Source organism: Rhizoctonia solani, chromosome 6 (assembly GCF_016906535.1).
Source record: "Rhizoctonia solani chromosome 6, complete sequence".
NCBI lineage: Eukaryota > Fungi > Basidiomycota > Agaricomycetes > Cantharellales > Ceratobasidiaceae > Rhizoctonia > Rhizoctonia solani.
Genome location: NC_057375.1, coordinates 246,356 through 264,414, shown reverse-complemented (window position 1 = coordinate 264,414; position 18,059 = coordinate 246,356). Strand labels below are relative to the sequence as shown.

At 49.2% G+C, this 18,059-nt stretch overlaps 6 protein-coding genes across 6 annotated transcripts; 2 read left to right on the top strand and 4 right to left on the bottom strand.

Moving 5' to 3' along the window:
• Positions 1-393: 393 nt before the first annotated feature.
• RhiXN_05552 (uncharacterized protein) lies at positions 394-1,173 on the bottom strand (the record flags this gene model as incomplete). The annotated part of the gene is made up of 1 exon (XM_043325368.1): positions 394-1,173. One exon carries the CDS (start codon positions 1,171-1,173, stop codon positions 394-396), a length of 780 nt encoding a protein of 259 aa, XP_043180800.1.
• Positions 1,174-2,273: 1,100 nt separating this feature from the next.
• Positions 2,274-3,473, top strand: RhiXN_05551 (Retrotransposon-derived protein PEG10; the record flags this gene model as incomplete). The annotated part of the gene is made up of 1 exon (XM_043325367.1): positions 2,274-3,473. The coding sequence occupies one exon, from the start codon at positions 2,274-2,276 to the stop codon at positions 3,471-3,473; it is 1,200 nt and encodes a 399-aa protein (XP_043180799.1).
• Positions 3,474-3,508: 35 nt separating this feature from the next.
• Positions 3,509-6,880, top strand: RhiXN_05550 (Retrotransposable element Tf2 protein; the record flags this gene model as incomplete). The annotated part of the gene is made up of 1 exon (XM_043325366.1): positions 3,509-6,880. The coding sequence occupies one exon, from the start codon at positions 3,509-3,511 to the stop codon at positions 6,878-6,880; it is 3,372 nt and encodes a 1,123-aa protein (XP_043180798.1).
• Positions 6,881-7,417: 537 nt separating this feature from the next.
• RhiXN_05549 (Retrotransposable element Tf2 protein) lies at positions 7,418-9,847 on the bottom strand (the record flags this gene model as incomplete). Its single annotated transcript, XM_043325365.1, has 1 exon — positions 7,418-9,847. The coding sequence occupies one exon, from the start codon at positions 9,845-9,847 to the stop codon at positions 7,418-7,420; it is 2,430 nt and encodes an 809-aa protein (XP_043180797.1).
• A 236-nt stretch (positions 9,848-10,083) lies between these two features.
• On the bottom strand, positions 10,084-11,614 carry RhiXN_05548 (Retrotransposon-derived protein PEG10; the record flags this gene model as incomplete). Its single annotated transcript, XM_043325364.1, has 3 exons — positions 10,084-10,680; positions 10,777-11,187; positions 11,255-11,614. 3 exons carry the CDS (start codon positions 11,612-11,614, stop codon positions 10,084-10,086), a joined length of 1,368 nt encoding a protein of 455 aa, XP_043180796.1.
• Positions 11,615-13,311: 1,697 nt separating this feature from the next.
• RhiXN_05547 (Retrotransposable element Tf2 protein) lies at positions 13,312-17,902 on the bottom strand (the record flags this gene model as incomplete). Its single annotated transcript, XM_043325363.1, has 3 exons — positions 13,312-16,698; positions 16,749-17,294; positions 17,366-17,902. 3 exons carry the CDS (start codon positions 17,900-17,902, stop codon positions 13,312-13,314), a joined length of 4,470 nt encoding a protein of 1,489 aa, XP_043180795.1.
• Between the last annotated feature and the right edge of the window lie 157 nt (positions 17,903-18,059).

The following is an 18,059-nucleotide window of genomic DNA, read 5'->3' as shown; positions in this document are numbered from 1 at the left end:
AAGTACAGGTGGGGGACTTAGTAGTTACTGGCCTAAGGCCTTGTACAGTATAGGGGATGCAACAAGAGGTAATTGACCTGGGTGTTACCATGGTTGGTTGGCCGCCTTATATATTCTACAAGCAAGCTATTTACAAATACATTATATCAAAAACCTAATCCAATAAGAACCCTGTTCTGCAGTTGGTCTTACTCATGCATACGTGTCACTGACGTGTCATAGTGATGTCATCAAGTGGAGGTGGCTACGTATGCTGAGGTAAGTGTGGGAGGGGACGTGCCTTGGCGCTTAGCGTATGATATAAGCGCTGAAGTCACGTGATTGAAAATGTAGTCCATTTGTCTTTGTTTAAAATTGAGAAAATTGGAAAAAATTCCGTGGTATCAAATGTGTCTACAACACTGCCCCCCCTCTAAGGGCCTTGGCGGCGCCAAGGGCCTTCTTTTTCATATCTTTTTTGTATTTTTCTAGAATTTTTTTGGCGTTTTTCAAGTTTTCTTGAGGTTCCCACGTGTTTTCCTTGGACCCATAACCTTTCCATTTGACCCAGAAGAACCACTTCCTGTTTCTTTCTTCTGCATCTGTTATGCCTTTGACCTTGTATTCTTCTTTCCTGTCCACAGTAATTGGTGGTGGGCGGTTTTTAAAGGCACAGTTTTTATCCTTTTTGACTTTAGACAATAGCCCTACATAGAAGACATTGTGGATACGCATGGTTGGTGGGAGTTCTAGACAATATGCCCAATTGGAAATCTTCTTGACAACCTTGAATGGTCCCAGGCGTTGTTCTGTTAGCTTGGGACTTAGGGTCTTGAGGTTGACATTTTTGGCGTCAAGCCAAGCCTCCTCTCCATTCTTGAACTCTATTGGGTTCCCTTCTTCTCCGGTGATCATGCACTGTTTGGATTGCCAAAGGGCAGACTCTACTTCCTTCCATTGTTTTTCCATTTTCTGAGCAAGGTCATTGGCTTCCAGGACATCCATTGGTACATTGGATGGGGTTAGAGTAGGTTCCAACCCATACAAGGCTTTAAAAGGGGTTTTGCCTGTACTACTATGTACTGCATTGTTGTAGGCAAACTCCGCCATTGGGAGCCATTTGGTCCAGTCCCTTTGATTGACCCCTGAGTAGGCCCTGAGGAAGTGCTCAATGGAAGGATTGACCCATTCCATTTGTCCATTGCTTTGAGGGTGTGTTATAACTTCCTAAACTATACCATCAGATTCGCACGTTTTTTCTAATATTTTTACTATTTTTTACGGACCTTATATCTTTTGTTTTTCAATCACGTGATCTCGGCGCTTATTACGCCGAGATGCCGCGCCGAGATGCCGTGCCAAGGGCGCTTGGGAGAAATCCACGCTTCTGCGCAGCCCGCAGCACGCTTCCTTTTTCATATCTGTGATTCCCTTCTCACGAGCTTTGACCACCTGTAGATAGTCCCCTTGTGTATAAATACAAGAGGAAAGTCGCTTGGAGACCCCAAGTTGATTTTACCTCGTCTCATATCCATTGAGGAGGCTCCAGCCAGCTAAGTAGCCGGCCCCCAGAAGTTCAGCTGACATCACCCCTTAACCTTACCTACCACACCTCCCAGGCCTCCGGCCCCTTCGTCAGCAGTAGTTAGCAGTAGAGCGCCTTAAGCGCTAGTAGTATAGCCTTAGATTAGTCAGATACATACGTGTGCTTGTAGTAGTACGGCCTTAAGCGCCCGCCCTCACTAGCAAGTACCCACCTTACAGTGGTGTACGACATTGTAAAATCAACTTGTAGTAGGCTTGATTGACAAGGAGAGGACCCCCTGTACTAGCACAAGGGAAAACACCAGATTGGACTCGCCTTTCGTCTTCAATAATCAAACAGACATTGGTCCCTGGTAGTACCGAATTGCTATAAGGCAGACGGGCTCTAATCCCCCGCATACCCCAAGTTTTGCCGGAACTCAGTAGTCAGCGACCCTAGACCGCTGAAATACCCGCTTGCTGAAAACCCGCCCATATCACGACCGCCAGGTCTGTTGATTTGTCGTAGGGACAGTCCAACGCTAGGTACTAGACGCAAGGGTTTAGCGCCAGTATACTACAAAAAAACCGCTCATAAGTCCTGATATAGGCACCTTTTCCCCCACGCCGTTTCCAATATTCCATCTACACGCTCTGGCGCCCTTCACCCCTACTCCCGTCCTTCCAGTCGCTCCTCCCGTCGTTCCGTTCCAGCCCACTCCCAACCGCCCTCTCGCAGCTCATCTCCCACTCCGCGAGACCTGCCAGGAATGGAACCAGAGCCGACCATTAGCGCTCTCCTCGAGGCTGTCACAGCCCTCACAGCCACAGTTGGGTCCCTGCAGGACCAAATTTGCAACCAAGGCCAACAGCTCATTGAGCTCAAGGCCATATGCAAGGAGACCGCCGACTTACTCGGCGACAAGGATCAAGGAGGACCCCAAGTCCAAGCCCAGCCTGGCCCGTCGACTGGGCCTGTCACTCCCCCCACACACCCAAGGGGAGAAGCGCACACTCCAGGAACGGTTAGGCCTGGACTCAAGGCTCCTTTCCGCCCATCAAGAGGAACGGGCTTTGACTCAGAAGAAGAGGAGGAACCCAGGCGAGCTCCCAAAAAAGAGCCTCGCGACACGCCTAAGCGGAGCCTCAGCTCCCTCACCCCATTTGATTCAGGGTCCAGCGTAAAGCGGCCCAAAATGGAGCTCCCTGACCCATATAAAGGGGACTCCAGGGGAAGAAAGGCAACCCAGTGGCTGGACCGTATGCTGCTGTGGGTCGCGCTTCATTGGGATCAGTTCGATGAAGAAGAACAGATGGTTGTGTGGATACTATACCACATGACAGACAAGGCAGCCAACTGGGCTCTTCCCCTGATTGGGGCAATTATCAAGGGCGAGGGCAACCCCCCAAATACCATCCCAACCCTCACGGCCAAATTCAAGGAGGCCTTTGACAACCCCGACGCCAAGCGGGCCGCTGCCAGAAAGATTGCGGCACTCTCCCAGACCACCACCACCTCCGAGTACGTCACGGAGTTCCGCAATCTCATGGCGGAATTAGACTGGAACGAGGAGGCCTACATCGCGCAATTCACGCGGGGCCTCCACTGGAAGGTCAAGGAACTGCTGTCAACCAAGGATAGCGTTCCTGATGAACTTGAGGCAATTTTTGCGGCCTCCATTAAAATTGACAACATCCGCCGCGAAAATGAGGAGAATCGCCCCAAGAAGGCTTCTGCTAAGTCCCCGGCCACCGTGGCCACCACTTCCACCACCACCACTCAACGGGTCCGCCTATCAGAGGACCCCAATTACGTCACCCCAGAAGAAAGGGACCGCCGCCGCGCATCTGGGCTATGTGTGAAATGCAGACAAAAGGGCCACGGCATCAAGCAGTGCCCCAATGGGTGGAAAGCCACAATCAAGGAGGTGGCTAAGGTTGCCGAAGATGCCGAGTCGGGAAAAGACTGAAGTCGAGGACTGCTGCCAAGCCCCCGACTCCAAAAATGGACATTTTAGATAGTTATGAATTTGTATCTCTCGCTCTGGATTCAAATAAAAAACCTTTATTATTCATCGATCTATACGTCCAGAAATTCCCGGCAGAACCCATCAGAACTCTTATTGACTCAGGAGCCACATCAAACTTCATTTCCCCTTCGATTGTGGAAAAATATAAAATTCCAAAAACCCAACTCGAAAATCCCCAAGTTGTGAGAATGCTAGACGGTACTATTTCCCAGACTGGTCGCATTTGGCACCAGGTTCATCTCACGGTTTCGGCCAATGGCCATCCCCACTCCATTCCTTTCCTAGTCTGCCCCATTGGGAACACACCTGCCATACTGGGCATAACATGGCTCTCTCAGGAGTCACCCCTCATCGACTGGACCCTAGGCACCGTTACCTTTCCCAAGCAAGCACAGATTGCCTCGGAAGAAGAAGCTGACCCGGACCCTCTAGCAGACCTCCCATCTCAGTACCATGAGTTTGCTAAAGTATTTGGCGAGGAGGAATTCAAGGTCTTACCTCCCCACAGAGAATACGACATCGCAATAGACCTTGTTCCTGACGCCAAATTGTCCCCAGGCCCTATATATGGAATGACCGATGCAGAATCTAAGGCACTCAAACAACACATAGACGAAGAATTGGCAACAGGAAAGATCCGTCCTAGTACCTCTTCTGCCGGAGCTCCCGTCATGTTTGTCAAAAAGGCGGACGGATCCCTTAGATTGGTCGTTGATTACAGGAAGCTGAACGAGGTCACCCATAAGAACGTCTACCCCCTTCCTAGACAAGACGACCTAATGGCCAAGTTAAGGCATGCCAAGGTGTTTACCAAGCTGGATCTACGATGGGGTTACAACAACGTCAGGATTAAAGAAGGAGATGAATGGAAGACAGCGTTCAGAACCAAGTACGGGCTATTCGAATATCTGGTAATGCCGTTCGGCCTTACCAATGCCCCCGCCGCCTTCCAACATTTCATGAATGACTTGTTCCGGGACCTTATCGACGTCACAGTGGTCATATACTTGGATGATATCCTGATCTTCTTGGAAAAGCCTGAAGAACACCCTTCTCATGTCAGGGAGGTACTATCCCGGTTACTGAAGAATCAGCTGTTTTGTAAACTCTCAAAGTGCCATTTCCACGTCACTACGGTTGATTACCTTGGCATTGTCATATCCCCTGCGGGCTTCTCCATGGACCAGAAGAAGATTGAGGCCGTCATGTCCTGGCCCCAACCCAGAACAGTTAAACAGGTCCAGGCCTTCCTAGGGTTTGTCAATTACCTCCGCCGGTTTATCCCCAACTTCAGTTCTGTTGCACGCCCGTTACACAATCTTACCAAAAAGGAAACCCCCTGGTCATGGGGCAACCTAGAGGAAGCAGCGTTCCAGGAACTAAAGGGTCTTGTCACCAAATCTCCGGTCCTCATCCACTCCAACCCCAGCCTTCCCTACTACCTAGAAACAGACGCATTGGGAGTAGCGATGGGAGCCATCTTAAGCCAACAAGGAGAGGATAACCGCCTTCACCCAGTTGCATATATGTCCAAGTCCTTTTCCGGCGCAGAAGCCAACTACAACACCCATGATAAGGAACTCCTGGCTATCATCAAGGCACTGGAAGAATGGAGGATATTCTTAGAGGCGACAGACAAACCAGTACAAGTGTTCACGGATCACCGGAACCTGGAGTATTGGATGCAGGCACGGACATTCAACCGCAGGCATGCAAGATGGCGCATATTCCTGAGCGATTTCAACTTTGAGATCCACTATCGCCCAGGAAAGCAATCAGGGAAACCAGACGCCCTCTCTAGGCGATCGGACTACGTTGATACCCCACCAGAACCAGAGGTTATGCTCCCCGCAGAAGTCTTTGCCAATACATCAAAAGAGGAGCTGGAAATTGTCACGGAGATACGCGCCAAGCTAAAAGAAGACCCATCCCTTGAGCCTATCATCCAGTTCCTAACTGAAGATGCGGATAACGCTCCTCCCTCCATTCGGAAAGCTTACAGAGATTACAACTGGGAGGAAGACCTACTATGGTATCAAGGGAAACTTGTGGTCCCAGACTCAGAGGCCTTGAAGGAACAATTACTCAGGGAATTCCACAACTCTCCCCTGGCAGGTCACCCAGGTCAACAGCGGACCCTGGAACTCCTGAGCCGCAATTACTGGTGGCCAGGAATGAAGTCATCCGCAAAAGAATGGGTAGAGTGCTGCCCAGTCTGTCAAGCCAACCGTCGCGCCCATGGACCTGTCATTGCTCTAAAACCGTTAGAAGTCCCACCTTTCCCATTTCATACAATCTCCTACGACTTCATCACGGGTTTTCCCAAGTCCAACGGTCACGACGCAATCCTGGTAGTAATAGATTCCTTTTCCAAATTTGGGCATTTCATTCCTACTTCCAAGAGAGTAACCGCTAAGGGACTAGCGGACCTATTTGTGACCCATGTCTGGAAACTTCATGGACTACCCGTCAAAACTGTATCGGATCGAGGAACCACGTTTACCGGAAAATTCCTCAGGGCACTGTACAAACGACTGGGAATCAAACCGTCCTTCTCCTCGGCCTACCATCCAGAGTCAGACGGCCAGACGGAAAGAGTAAATCAGTTCATTGAGTTTTACCTCAGATCATACGTAGCAGCCGATCACTCAGACTGGGCCACCTGGCTTCCTTTGGCGGAATATGCGTACAACAATGCCAAACACGCGTCCACGGGAAAAACGCCCTTTGAATTGGTTTATGGGAGGAATCCAGTAATGAACCCCTCCAATATCCCAGCCAACGTACCAGAAGCAGATGGCGTAGCAGACACACTGGCCCGAGAATGGAAAGAAGCCAAGTCAGCCCTCAGAATGAGCAAGGAACGCATGGCAAGGGATAAAGGAACTATCCCTGAATATTCAGTTGGGGAAAAAGTCTGGCTAGATGGGAAGAACGTGGAACTCAGGACGAATTCCAACAAGTTGGACCCCAAACGATTAGGCCCGTTTGAGGTAATTGAAAAGGTATCCAGTCACGCATACCGCCTCAAATTACCAGAGACCCTCAAGATCCACGATGTATTCTATGTGGGATTATTATCAAAAACACACGAATCCCCCAGTCAACCTTTCCCAGAAAGACCCCCTCCTGAAACAATAGAAGGGGAAGAAGAATACGAAGTGGAACAAATCATTGACTCCAAGAGACAACGGGGTAAATGGTTTTACCTAATCAAATGGAAGGGTTACGGTCCGGAAGACAACTCCTGGGAGCCGGAAGAACTTCTAGAACACAGCCAGGAGGAAATCCAGCGTTTCAACAAGTCACGACTGAAAAAGGCTCGTGACTCCGCCAAGAGCCTTTAAGGGGGGGCAATGTTATAACTTCCTAAACTATACCATCAGATTCGCACGTTTTTTCTAATATTTTTACTATTTTTTACGGACCTTATATCTTTTGTTTTTCAATCACGTGATCTCGGCGCTTATTACGCCGAGATGCCGCGCCGAGATGCCGTGCCAAGGGCGCTTGGGAGAAATCCACGCTTCTGCGCAGCCCGCAGCACGCTTCCTTTTTCATATCTGTGATTCCCTTCTCACGAGCTTTGACCACCTGTAGATAGTCCCCTTGTGTATAAATACAAGAGGAAAGTCGCTTGGAGACCCCAAGTTGATTTTACCTCGTCTCATATCCATTGAGGAGGCTCCAGCCAGCTAAGTAGCCGGCCCCCAGAAGTTCAGCTGACATCACCCCTTAACCTTACCTACCACACCTCCCAGGCCTCCGGCCCCTTCGTCAGCAGTAGTTAGCAGTAGAGCGCCTTAAGCGCTAGTAGTATAGCCTTAGATTAGTCAGATACATACGTGTGCTTGTAGTAGTACGGCCTTAAGCGCCCGCCCTCACTAGCAAGTACCCACCTTACAGTGGTGTACGACAGGGTGGTATGCTGAGGAGAAGTGAGGGTCAATGCCAAGGCGTTTGTACAGGGCCCATAAGAATTTGTTGTTAAAGACCCTTCCTCTGTCAGATATGGTCTTTTCCAGCATGCCATGGTGTTTCCACACATTCTCCAGGAATAGTTCTGCCAACTTGGGTGCTTTGAGTTTTTTGGAGCATTTCACAAATATCCCGTACTTTGTAAAGCTGTCAATGATCACCAGGATTGAGTTGTTACTTCCATCCTTGGGTAAGTCTACAATCATGTCATATGATACATGTTGCCAAGGTTGTGACAGGAGTTCTAGTGGTTGCAGGGGAATGGATGTGTATTTTGGCTTCCAGATTCTCTGGCAAGTTTCACAGGAGTCAACATGCCAGTACATATCTGCATGGATGCCTGGCCAGTAGTAATTCCTAGAGACCAATTCCAGGGTTTGTTGTCTTCCAGGGTGACCGGCTAGGGGACTATCATGGAAGATGCGTAGCAGATCTATCCTTAAGGTCCCTACATCTGGAACTACAATGCATCCTTGGTAGAAGAGAAGACCTGCCTCCATTTTGTAATCCTTGAAAGCGTGTTTGATGGAGGGAGGTGCCTTGGACTTGTTTTGTAGGAATTGAAGGATTTCCTCCAGGGACTCATCCTGATCAAGCAATGATTTGATCTGGCGCTGCAGTTCCCTTTCCGGTAGTACTAGTGCCACGTTTGCAAAGACAGGGTTGGGGAGCATGGTTTGGTTGGTAGGTGGGATATTGGCATGATTGGGTTGGCATGACAGGGCATTGGGTTTTCTGGATTGCTTTCCCAATCTGTAGACAATTTGAAAGTTGTAACCAGCCAAGAGTAGGTGCCATTGTGCGTGTTGTTGATTGAATGTGCGGGATTCCTTCCAATATTCTAGATTGCGGTGGTCTGTGAAAACAGTGATTGGGTGTTCTGTTCCTTCCAAGAATATGTGCCAATACTCAAAGGAGCAGATGATTGCTAGAAGCTCCTTATTGTGTGTGTCATAGTTCTGCTTGGCTCCTTTGAATGATTTGGATAGGAAACCAAGTGGATGTAGGCACCTGTCTTCCTGTTGTTGACTAAGGATGGAACCCAGAGCTGCACCAGATGCATCAATTTCCAGGAAGTAAGGCTTTGCAAGGTTGGCGTGGCGGAATACTGGGGCGTTGGTTATGGCTTCCTTTAGCCTTTGGAAAGCCTCCTGTTCCTTAGTGTCCCATTTCCACAGAGTGTCCTTTTTGACCAGGTTGTGTAAGGGCCTGGCCATGTGGCTAAAGTTGGCAACAAACTGACATAGGAAGTTGGCAAAACCTAGGAACAACTGGACTTCTTTGACCTTTGTGGGTGTGGGCCATTCCTGAACTGCTTGGATTTTGAGCTTATCCAAGCTGAATCCCTTATCCAAGACAATTATACCAAGGTATTCCACGGATGTTACATGGAAGGTACACTTTGAGGCCTTGCAAAATAGCTGATTTTCCATTAATTGCCATAGAACTTCATGGACGTGTTGTGTGTGGGATGCGTCATCTTTGGAGTAGATCAGGATGTTGTCAAGGTAAATGATGATGCATACATCCAATAGATCCTTGAACAGGTTGTTCATGAAGTGTTGAAAAGAGGCGGGGGCATTGGTCAAACCAAATGTCATGACTAGTGATTCATAGAGGCCGTATTTGGTACAGAAAGCGGTTTTCCACTTGTTGCCTTCCTTAACTTGGACATTATTGTAGCCCCATCTTAGATCTAACTTGGTAAAGACCTTGGCCCCACGGAGCTGGGCCATGAGATCATTGGGACGGGGTAGTGGGTAAACATTTTTCTTTGTCCAATTGTTGAGGCAACGGTAGTCCACTACCAAGCAGCGGGAACCATCCTTCTTTGGAACAAACATCACTGGTGAGCTGATAGAAGACTTGCTAGGGCGGATCTTCCCTGCTTTAAGCTTGTCCCTGAGCCAATCCTTGAGTGTGGCAGATTTGGCGTTGGTCATATTGTATAGGGGCAGGTTGAGGGGGCCTTCTTCTGTGAGTTCTATCCCAATGTTGTAATGCCAATGGGGAGGAAGCTTGTTGAATTCTTCTTCTCCAAATACCTTGGCGTATTGGTGGTACTTTGAGGGTACTCCTTCTAGGGGGTTCTTGTTGGCTTCCTCTTCTTCAGCAATGGCCATGTGCTCTGGTGGTGCATGGGGAAAGGAGAGAGTTTGTGAATTCCAGTCAATTTCCGGGTTATGGTGTTCCAACCATTTGATTCCTAAGATGGCAGCATGGGACCCAGTATTACAGATTAGGAAGGTTTCTGTCATACGCTTGCCATCAAGTAGGAAGGTTAGTTGTGCCTTCTTCCAGATTTTTCCGGCCTGGGGGCTCAGCCCATCAAGCATAGTAATGGTGCAGGGTTGAGGGAGATCTATGAGTGGTAGACATAGTGTCTCAGCAGTGCAGGGGTGAAGGAACAATGATGTGGCGCCTTAGTCAATCAGGACTTCTAGTTTTTCCGCTTTCTTCTCTGGTTGTATAGAAATGGTGAAGAGGGGTGCATTTTTTGATACGGATATATTACATATTTCTAACATTAAACCAGAGTCCTTAGGGTCCTTGCGCGCAGCAGCAGGTACCCTCACTCTTTTCCCAATTGGTACTTGGAGTCTTTGCCAACTTTGGCGGTTTCCCTAGCTTTCCCCTTGTCCTCAATAGGGGTAGCTTTCCAGCCCGTGCGGCATTCTGCAAACTTGTGGCCCATTTTGCCGCATTTGATGCAGGCGCCTGCGGTGCAGAGGCAATTCCTTTCCTCTTCCAACACAAAGTTGGGGTTGTTGGAGAGTTTCCTTGATCCGGCAGTAGTTTGGCTGGTACTTGTCCCCCTTATGGGGTTGGTTTGTTTGCTAGACTTATTGTCCCTTGGTGGGTGGCTAGCGTGCTCTTTGCAAAGAGCATTATCAATGACAAGTGCTGCATTCTGCAGCTTGAGGAGGGTTTGGGGGTGTTGCTTGTGGGTGGCAATTTGGCGGCTGACCTCCCAGTGGAGGCCTTGGGCAAACTGGCCTCTAAGGGCCGCATTGTTCCAGCCCAGTTCCATGGCTAAGGTCCTGAACTTTGTAATGTAGTCCGCACATGTGCTGGACTGGGTGAGGGTGGTAATTTTCTGCTTGGTGGCCCTTGTGGCATCAGGGTTGCCAAAGGCTGCCAAGAACTCCAGTTTGAAACCCTCAACGGTCTGGATGATAGCTCAGTGTGATCCAAGCTGGTCAAGGTGTGGATGGGCCCAGGCCCCAGCGGAATCCTTCATGTTCATCAGGAGGAAGGATAGTACCTCCTGATTGGTTGGGAACATCCGCAAATTTAGGCAGGTCCAGGCCATCATCTGGGTTAACCATTGCTTGGCTTCACTCCCTGTTTTGCCTGTGTAGGCATTGGGGTGGTCAACCTTGACCAAAGCGGGGTAGTGGGCTGCTGGAGCTGGTGGGTAAGAGGCAGGGGCTCCAATTGGGGATTGGAGACGCGGAGATGGAGGGGGAGACAGGACTTGCAGGGGCACAGTTCTTCTTAGGGTTGGCTGGGTGATGGGGACAGGGGCCTGCAGCTGTTTGGTCCAGAAGGGCGGCCTACTAACTGTCCTGGACACGGTCACATGACCAGTACAAGTGGTTGCATGCTGGCCCAAGCCCAAATTTGGGGGGTAGCAGGTGTAATCATGGGTTGTCAGCAGAGGAATAATAGGGCTCTATGGCTTAGTGGTCAAGCTGGTTCAATTCCGGCTAGTTCTATTTTCCTCTGTTTATGACACTAACTAATCCAACAGGCTTGGTCTTTGGTATGGGGCATGGTGTTTCTTCCACGGTTTTTGGCTGGGGCCCTTCTGGTGTGCAGGGTCCTTGGAGTTGGAGGCTTCTAAGCCCATCCTTGACAACATCAACGGTTTGAGATATGTTCTTGACATTGGTTTGGGTTTCAACCCCTGCTTCCTTGATTTTGGCAATTTCCCTTTTGAGCCATTTGACGTGGCCAAGGAGGCCAAGGAGGAGGCGTGTGACACACTCAAGGGATACCTTGCCAAGTTTGACAGAGGTGGTTGTTGGAAGGTGGGGTTCCATGTATCCCTGATCAAAGGGGGATTGGGCTTGAGAGGCTGTCCTGGAACAGGTTGCCATGGTAGGTTGGGGGTAGGAGCAGCCAGCATGTGAAGAAGCCTGCAAAGAAGAGCACGTGGGAGTGCAAGAGAGAATGGTGGAGGATGGGGGGGCTGGTATGTGCCTGTGGCAGGACTTATGAGTGCTTTATTGTGTGTATATGCTAAACCCTTGCCTCAACTGGCCTAGCGTTGGACAGTTCTTATCCTGATCAGCTGCTGTGGACGGCGTGATACGGGGCAGTGCTTCTGCAAGCAGGTGGATTGGCTGTCTAGGGTTGCTAACAAAGGGTGCGGCAACTGGTGGTATGCAGACAATCAGAACCTGTCTGCCTTATAGCAATTTGGTACTGAGTGGGGACAACGCTGGTTTGATTATTGACAGCAAAAGGCAATCCTGATCACTCAATTTCCCTTGTGCTAGTACAGGGGGTCTTCTTGTTGTTGACTGAGTAGGTGTGCTAGTGGGCACAGTTTGCAACCAACTTAAGGTCAATTACCTAGTGTCCTAGACGTCCGCAAGGGGCGTCAAGGCAGCAGGCGCTTGTGGCTGTATGGAACTAAGTCAACCCACTTAAGGCGGTGACAATGCTACCTACAACAACTAACTATCTAAGTACAACAACCAAGGCTTTTTGGGCAATGGCAAGCTATGTAACTACAACAAGGAAGTTGCTTAAGGCAACAAGTACAGGTGGGGGACTTAGTAGTTACTGGCCTAAGGCCTTGTACAGTATAGGGGATGCAACAAGAGGTAATTGACCTGGGTGTTACCATGGTTGGTTGGCCGCCTTATATATTCTACAAGCAAGCTATTTACAAATACATTATATCAAAAACCTAATCCAATAAGAACCCTGTTCTGCAGTTGGTCTTACTCATGCATACGTGTCACTGACGTGTCATAGTGATGTCATCAAGTGGAGGTGGCTACGTATGCTGAGGTAAGTGTGGGAGGGGACGTGCCTTGGCGCTTAGCGTATGATATAAGCGCTGAAGTCACGTGATTGAAAATGTAGTCCATTTGTCTTTGTTTAAAATTGAGAAAATTGGAAAAAATTCCGTGGTATCAAATGTGTCTACAACACAGATCCTAATATTTGCCCCAAGGCAATGTTTGCCCCAAGGCAGTATTTCCCTGTGTGGATCTGTTGTACACCACTGTAAGGTGGGTACACGCTAATGGGAGCGGGCGCTTAAGGCTGTACTACTACACTGGCTTATGTAAGGTAACTATCTAAGGCTATACTACTAGCGCCTAAGGCACTCTACTTCTAACTACTGACGGCAAAGGGGCCTGAGGCCTGGGAGGTGTGATAGGTCAAGGGGGTGGTGAGCGTCTGTGAACTACTTAGGGCCGGCTACTTAGCTGGCTGGATACCTTCTCTAATGAGTAAGAGACAAGGTAAAATCAACTTGGTGTCTCCAAGCAATTTTCCTGCTGTTTATATAGACAAGGCACACTATTTACATGGTCTGTGCGCGTGAGAGACAGAAGTATAGAAGACAAATGAGAAGCCTGCTGCGGGCTGCGCAGAAGCGTGGATTTCTCCTAAGCGCCCTTGGCACGGCATCTCGGCGCGGCATCTCGGCATAATAAGCGCCGAGATCACGTGATCGAAAAACAAAAGATATCAAGTCCGTAAAAAATACTAAAAATAATAGAAAAATCGTGCAATTCCAATGGTATAAGTAAGGAGGTTATAACATTGCCCCCCCTTAAAGGCTCTTGGCGGCGTCACAAGCCTTTCTGAGTCTAGCTTGGTTGAAGCGCTTGATCTCTTCTTGGCTGTGATCCAGCAGTTCTTCAGGTTCCCATGAATTGTCCTCTGGTCCGTACCCTTTCCATTTAATCAAGTAAAACCATTTTCCCTTTTGTTGCTTAGAGTCAATGATTTGTTCAACCTCATATTCTTCTTCCCCTTCTATTGTTTCAGGAGGGGGTCTTTCTGGAAAATGCTGACTTGGGGATTTGTGGCTCTTAGATAATAATCCCACACAGAACATGTTATGGATCTTCAGGGATTCCGGTAATTCTAGGCGGTAGGCGTGGCTAGAGATTTTTTCAATGACTTTGAAGGGGCCAAGTCGCTTGGGGTCTAGCTTGTTTGAATTGGTCCTAAGTTCAACATTCCTCCCATCTAGCCAAACCCTTTTGCCTATTGAATATTCTGGCACAATTCCTTGACTCCTGCTCATCCATTCCTTGCTCATTCTCAGGGCTGCTTCTGCCTCCTTCCATTCCCGGGCTAGGGTATCTGCTACGGCGTCTGCCTCCAGTACATTGGCTGGGACGTTTGACGGGTTCATTACCGGGTTTCTTCCATAAACCAGTTCAAAGGGGGTTTTCCCGGTGGCGGCATGTTTGGCATTATTGTATGCATATTCTGCCAAGGGGAGCCAAGTAGCCCAGTCTGAGTGATTGGCGGCTACGTATGATCTGAGGTAAAACTTGATGAATTGGTTAACTTGTTCTGTTTGACCATCTGATTCCGGGTGATAAGCCGATGAGAAGGAGGGCTTGATTCCCAATTGTTGGTAAAGGGCTTTGAGGAACTTTCCTGTGAATGTGGTTCCTTGGTCCAATATGGTTTTGACTGGTAACCCATGAAGTTTCCACACGTGGGTAGTGAACAGGTCTGCTAGGCCCTTGGCGGTAATCTTCTTTGTGGTTGGTATAAAATGGCCAAATTTGGAAAAGGAGTCAATTACCACCAGGATTGCGTTGTGCCCGCTAGATTTGGGAAATCCTGTAATGAAGTCATAGGATATTGTGTGGAACGGGAAGGGGGGAACTTCTAAGGGCTTCAGGGCAATGACAGGGGCATGGGCGCAACAATTGGCTTGGCAGGTAGGACAACATTCCACCCATTCCTTGGCGGATGACTTCATTCCTGGCCACCAGTAGTTGCAACTCAGGAGCTCCAGGGTTCTTTGTTGTCCAGGATGCCCTGCTAGGGGTGAATCATGGAATTCTCTGAGCAATTGTTCTTTCAGGATTTCTGAGTCTGGGACCACTAGCTTCCCTCGGTACCATAGTAGGTCTTCCTCCCAATCATAATCCCTATACACCTTGCGGATGGACGGGGGTGCGTTATCTGCGTCTTCTGACAGGAAACGGATGATAGGTTCCAGGGAGGGGTCTTCCTTCAGTTTTCCTTGGATTTCTGTGACAATTTCAAGTTCTGCTTCTGACGTGTTGGCAAAGACCTCTGCTGGGAGCATGATTTCTGGTTCCTGAGGGCTGTCCGTGTAGTCCAACCTTCTGGACAGGGCGTCTGGTTTTCCTGACTGTTTTCCTGGGCAATAGTGTATCTCAAAGTTGAAGTCGCTCAGGAAGATCCGCCAGCGCGCGTGCCTTCTGTTAAATGTCCGTGCCTGCATCCAATATTCCAGGTTTCTATGATCTGTAAAAACCTGGATTGGTCTGTCCGTTGCTTCTAGGAAAATCCGCCACTCTTCTAATGCTTTTATAATTGCCAGAAGCTCTTTGTCATGGGTGTTGTAGTTGGCTTTGGCACCTGAGAAGGATTTTGACATATAGGCAATGGGGTGCAACCGGTTATCTGATCCTCTTTGACTTAGAATAGCTCCCATGGCGACTCCCAATGCATCTGTCTCTAAATAATAAGGCAGTGCTGGGTTGGAGTGTATTAGGACCAGGGACCTGGTGACTAGGGTTTTTAATTCCTGAAACGCCTCTTCTTCCTGGTTCCCCCAAGACCATGGGGATTCCTTCCTTGTGAGACTGTGGAGGGGGCGTGCTACCAAGCTGAAATTGGGGATGAACCGGCGGAGGTAGTTGACAAACCCTAAGAAAGCCTGGACCTGTTTGACCGTTCTGGGCTGTGGCCAAGATGTGACTGCTTCAATCTTCTTCTGGTCCATGGAGAAGCCAGCGGGGGATATGACAATGCCCAAATAGTCTACTGTGGTGACGTGAAAATGACACTTGGAGAGTTTACAGAACAGTTGATTCCTTAGTAGCCGTGGCAGGACTTCCCTTACATGGGTTGGGTGGTCCTTGGGGTCTTCTGAGAAGATCAGTATGTCGTCCAAGTAAATAACCACGGTGACATTGATGAGGTCCCTGAATAGGTCATTCATGAAATGTTGGAAAGCAACAGGGGCGTTTGTGAGACCAAATGGCATGACTAAGTATTTGAATAGGCCATATTTGGTTCTGAAGGCCGTCTTCCATTCATTGCCTTCCTTGATCCAAACATTATTGTATCCCCAGCGTAAGTCCAATTTGGTGAATACTTTGGCGTGTCTGAGTTTAGCCATGAGGTTGTCCTGCCTAGGGAGCAGATAAACGTTCTTGTGCGTGACGTCATTTAGCTTCCTGTAGTTGACTACCAATCTTAGTGAGCCATCTGCCTTCTTTACAAACATGACGGGAGCGCCGGCGGATGAGGTGCTGGGGCAAATCTTGCCCGTTGCCAATTCCTTGTTGATGTGTTGTTTCAACGCCTTAGATTCCGCATCCATCATGCCGTATATGGGGCCAGGGGTCAGTTTGGCGTCTGGGACAAGGTCTATAGAGATGTCATACTCCCTATGTGGAGGGAGGACCTTAAATTCTTCTTTGCCAAAGACTTTAGCAAACTCATGGTACTGAGGGGGGAGGTCTGCTAAAGGGTCTGAGTCCGCTTCTTCTTCAGAGGCAATTTGAACTTGTTCAGGGAAGGTGACTAGTCCCTGTTGCCAATCAATCAAAGGAGCTTCTGCCGTTAACCATGTCATGCCTAGAATAGCCGGTGTGTTGCCTATGGGGCAAACAAGGAAAGGGATAGTGTGGGGGTGGCCATTGGCCAAGACCGCGAGTTGAACCTGGTGCCATATGCAACCAGTCTGTGAAATTGTACCATCTAACATTCTCACAACTTGTGGGTTTTTGAGTTGGGTTTTTGGTATTTTATATTTTTCCACAATCAAGGGGGAAATGAAATTCAATGTGGCTCCGGAGTCAATGAGGGTTTTGAGGGGTTCTGCCGGGAATTTTTGGACATATAGATTGATGAATAATAGAGGTTTTTTATTTGAATCTAGGGCAAGAGATACAAATTCTACACTATCTAGATTGTCCATTTTTTTGGTTGGGGGCTTGGCAGCAGTCCTTGACTTCATTCTTTTCCCGATTCCTCCTCAGCTACCTTGGCAACTTCCTTGATAGTTGCCTTCCAACCATTAGGGCACTGTTTGATGCCATGCCCCTTTTGACCGCACTTGACACAGAGACCAGATGCGCGGCAACGGTCTCTTTCCTCCGGGGTAACGTAATTGGGGTCCTCTGATAGTCGGACCCGTTGAGTGGTGCTAGTGGAGGTGGTGGTCGCGGTGACCGGGGACTTGGCGGGCGCCTTCTTTGGGCGGTTCTCCTCATTTTTGCAGCAAATGTTGTCAATTTTTATGGAAGCTGCAAAAATTGCTTTGAGTTTGTCAGGAACGCTATCTTTGGTTGATAGCAATTCCTTCACTTTCCAGTGGAGGCCTTGCGTGAACTGCGCAATATAGGCCTCCTTGTTCCAGTCTAGCTCCGCCATGAGATTGCGGAACTCTGTGACGTACTCGGAGGTGGTGGTAGATTGGGAAAGAGCCGCAATTTTTCTGGCGGCGGCCCATTTGGCGTCGGGATTGGCAAAGGCTTCCTTGAATTTGGCCGTTAGGGCCTGGATGGTGGTAGGAGGGTTACCCTTGCCCTTGATGATATTCCCAATGATGGGGAGAGCCCAGTTGGCGGTTTATCTGTCATGTGATATAAAATCCACACAACCATCTGCTCTTCCTCGTCAAACTGATTGCGATGGAGAGCTACCCATAGCATCATTTGATCAAGCCACTGAGTGGCCTTTTGTCCCCTGGTGTCACCCTTATAGGGGTTGGGGAGATCCATCTTGGGTCTTTTCACGCTGGACCCTGCGTCAAAGGGGGTGAGAGATCCCAAGTGCCTTCTAGGCGTTCCTTGAGGCTCCTTTTTGGGAGGCCTTGGTTCTTTGTCCTCTGAGTCAAAACCCGTTCCTCTTGAGGGGCAGAATGGGGCTTTGAGCCCAGGCCTAACCGTGCCTGGAGTGTGGGCTTCCCCCCCTGAGTGGGTAGGAGGGGTGACAGGCCCAGTCGATGGGCCAGGCTTGGTTTGGGCTCCGCCCTGATCTTTGTCACCAACAAGGTTGTTGGTTTCCTTGCATATGGCTTTGAGCTCTGCAAGCTGTTGGCCTTGTGATGATATTTGGGCCTGCAAGGACCCGATTTGGTTGGTGAGGTTGAGGATAGCCTCAAGGAGAGCGGCAGTGGTCAGCTCTGGTTCCATTCCGGGCAAGTGTTGCGGAGGGGGTGATGGGCCGCGAGAGGGTGGTTGGGAGTGGGTTGCCACGGAACGTTGGGAGGAGCGGCTGGGAGGACAGGAGTACGGGTGTGGGACGCCAGAGCGTGTGGATGGAATGTTTGAAACGGCGTGGGGGAGTGGG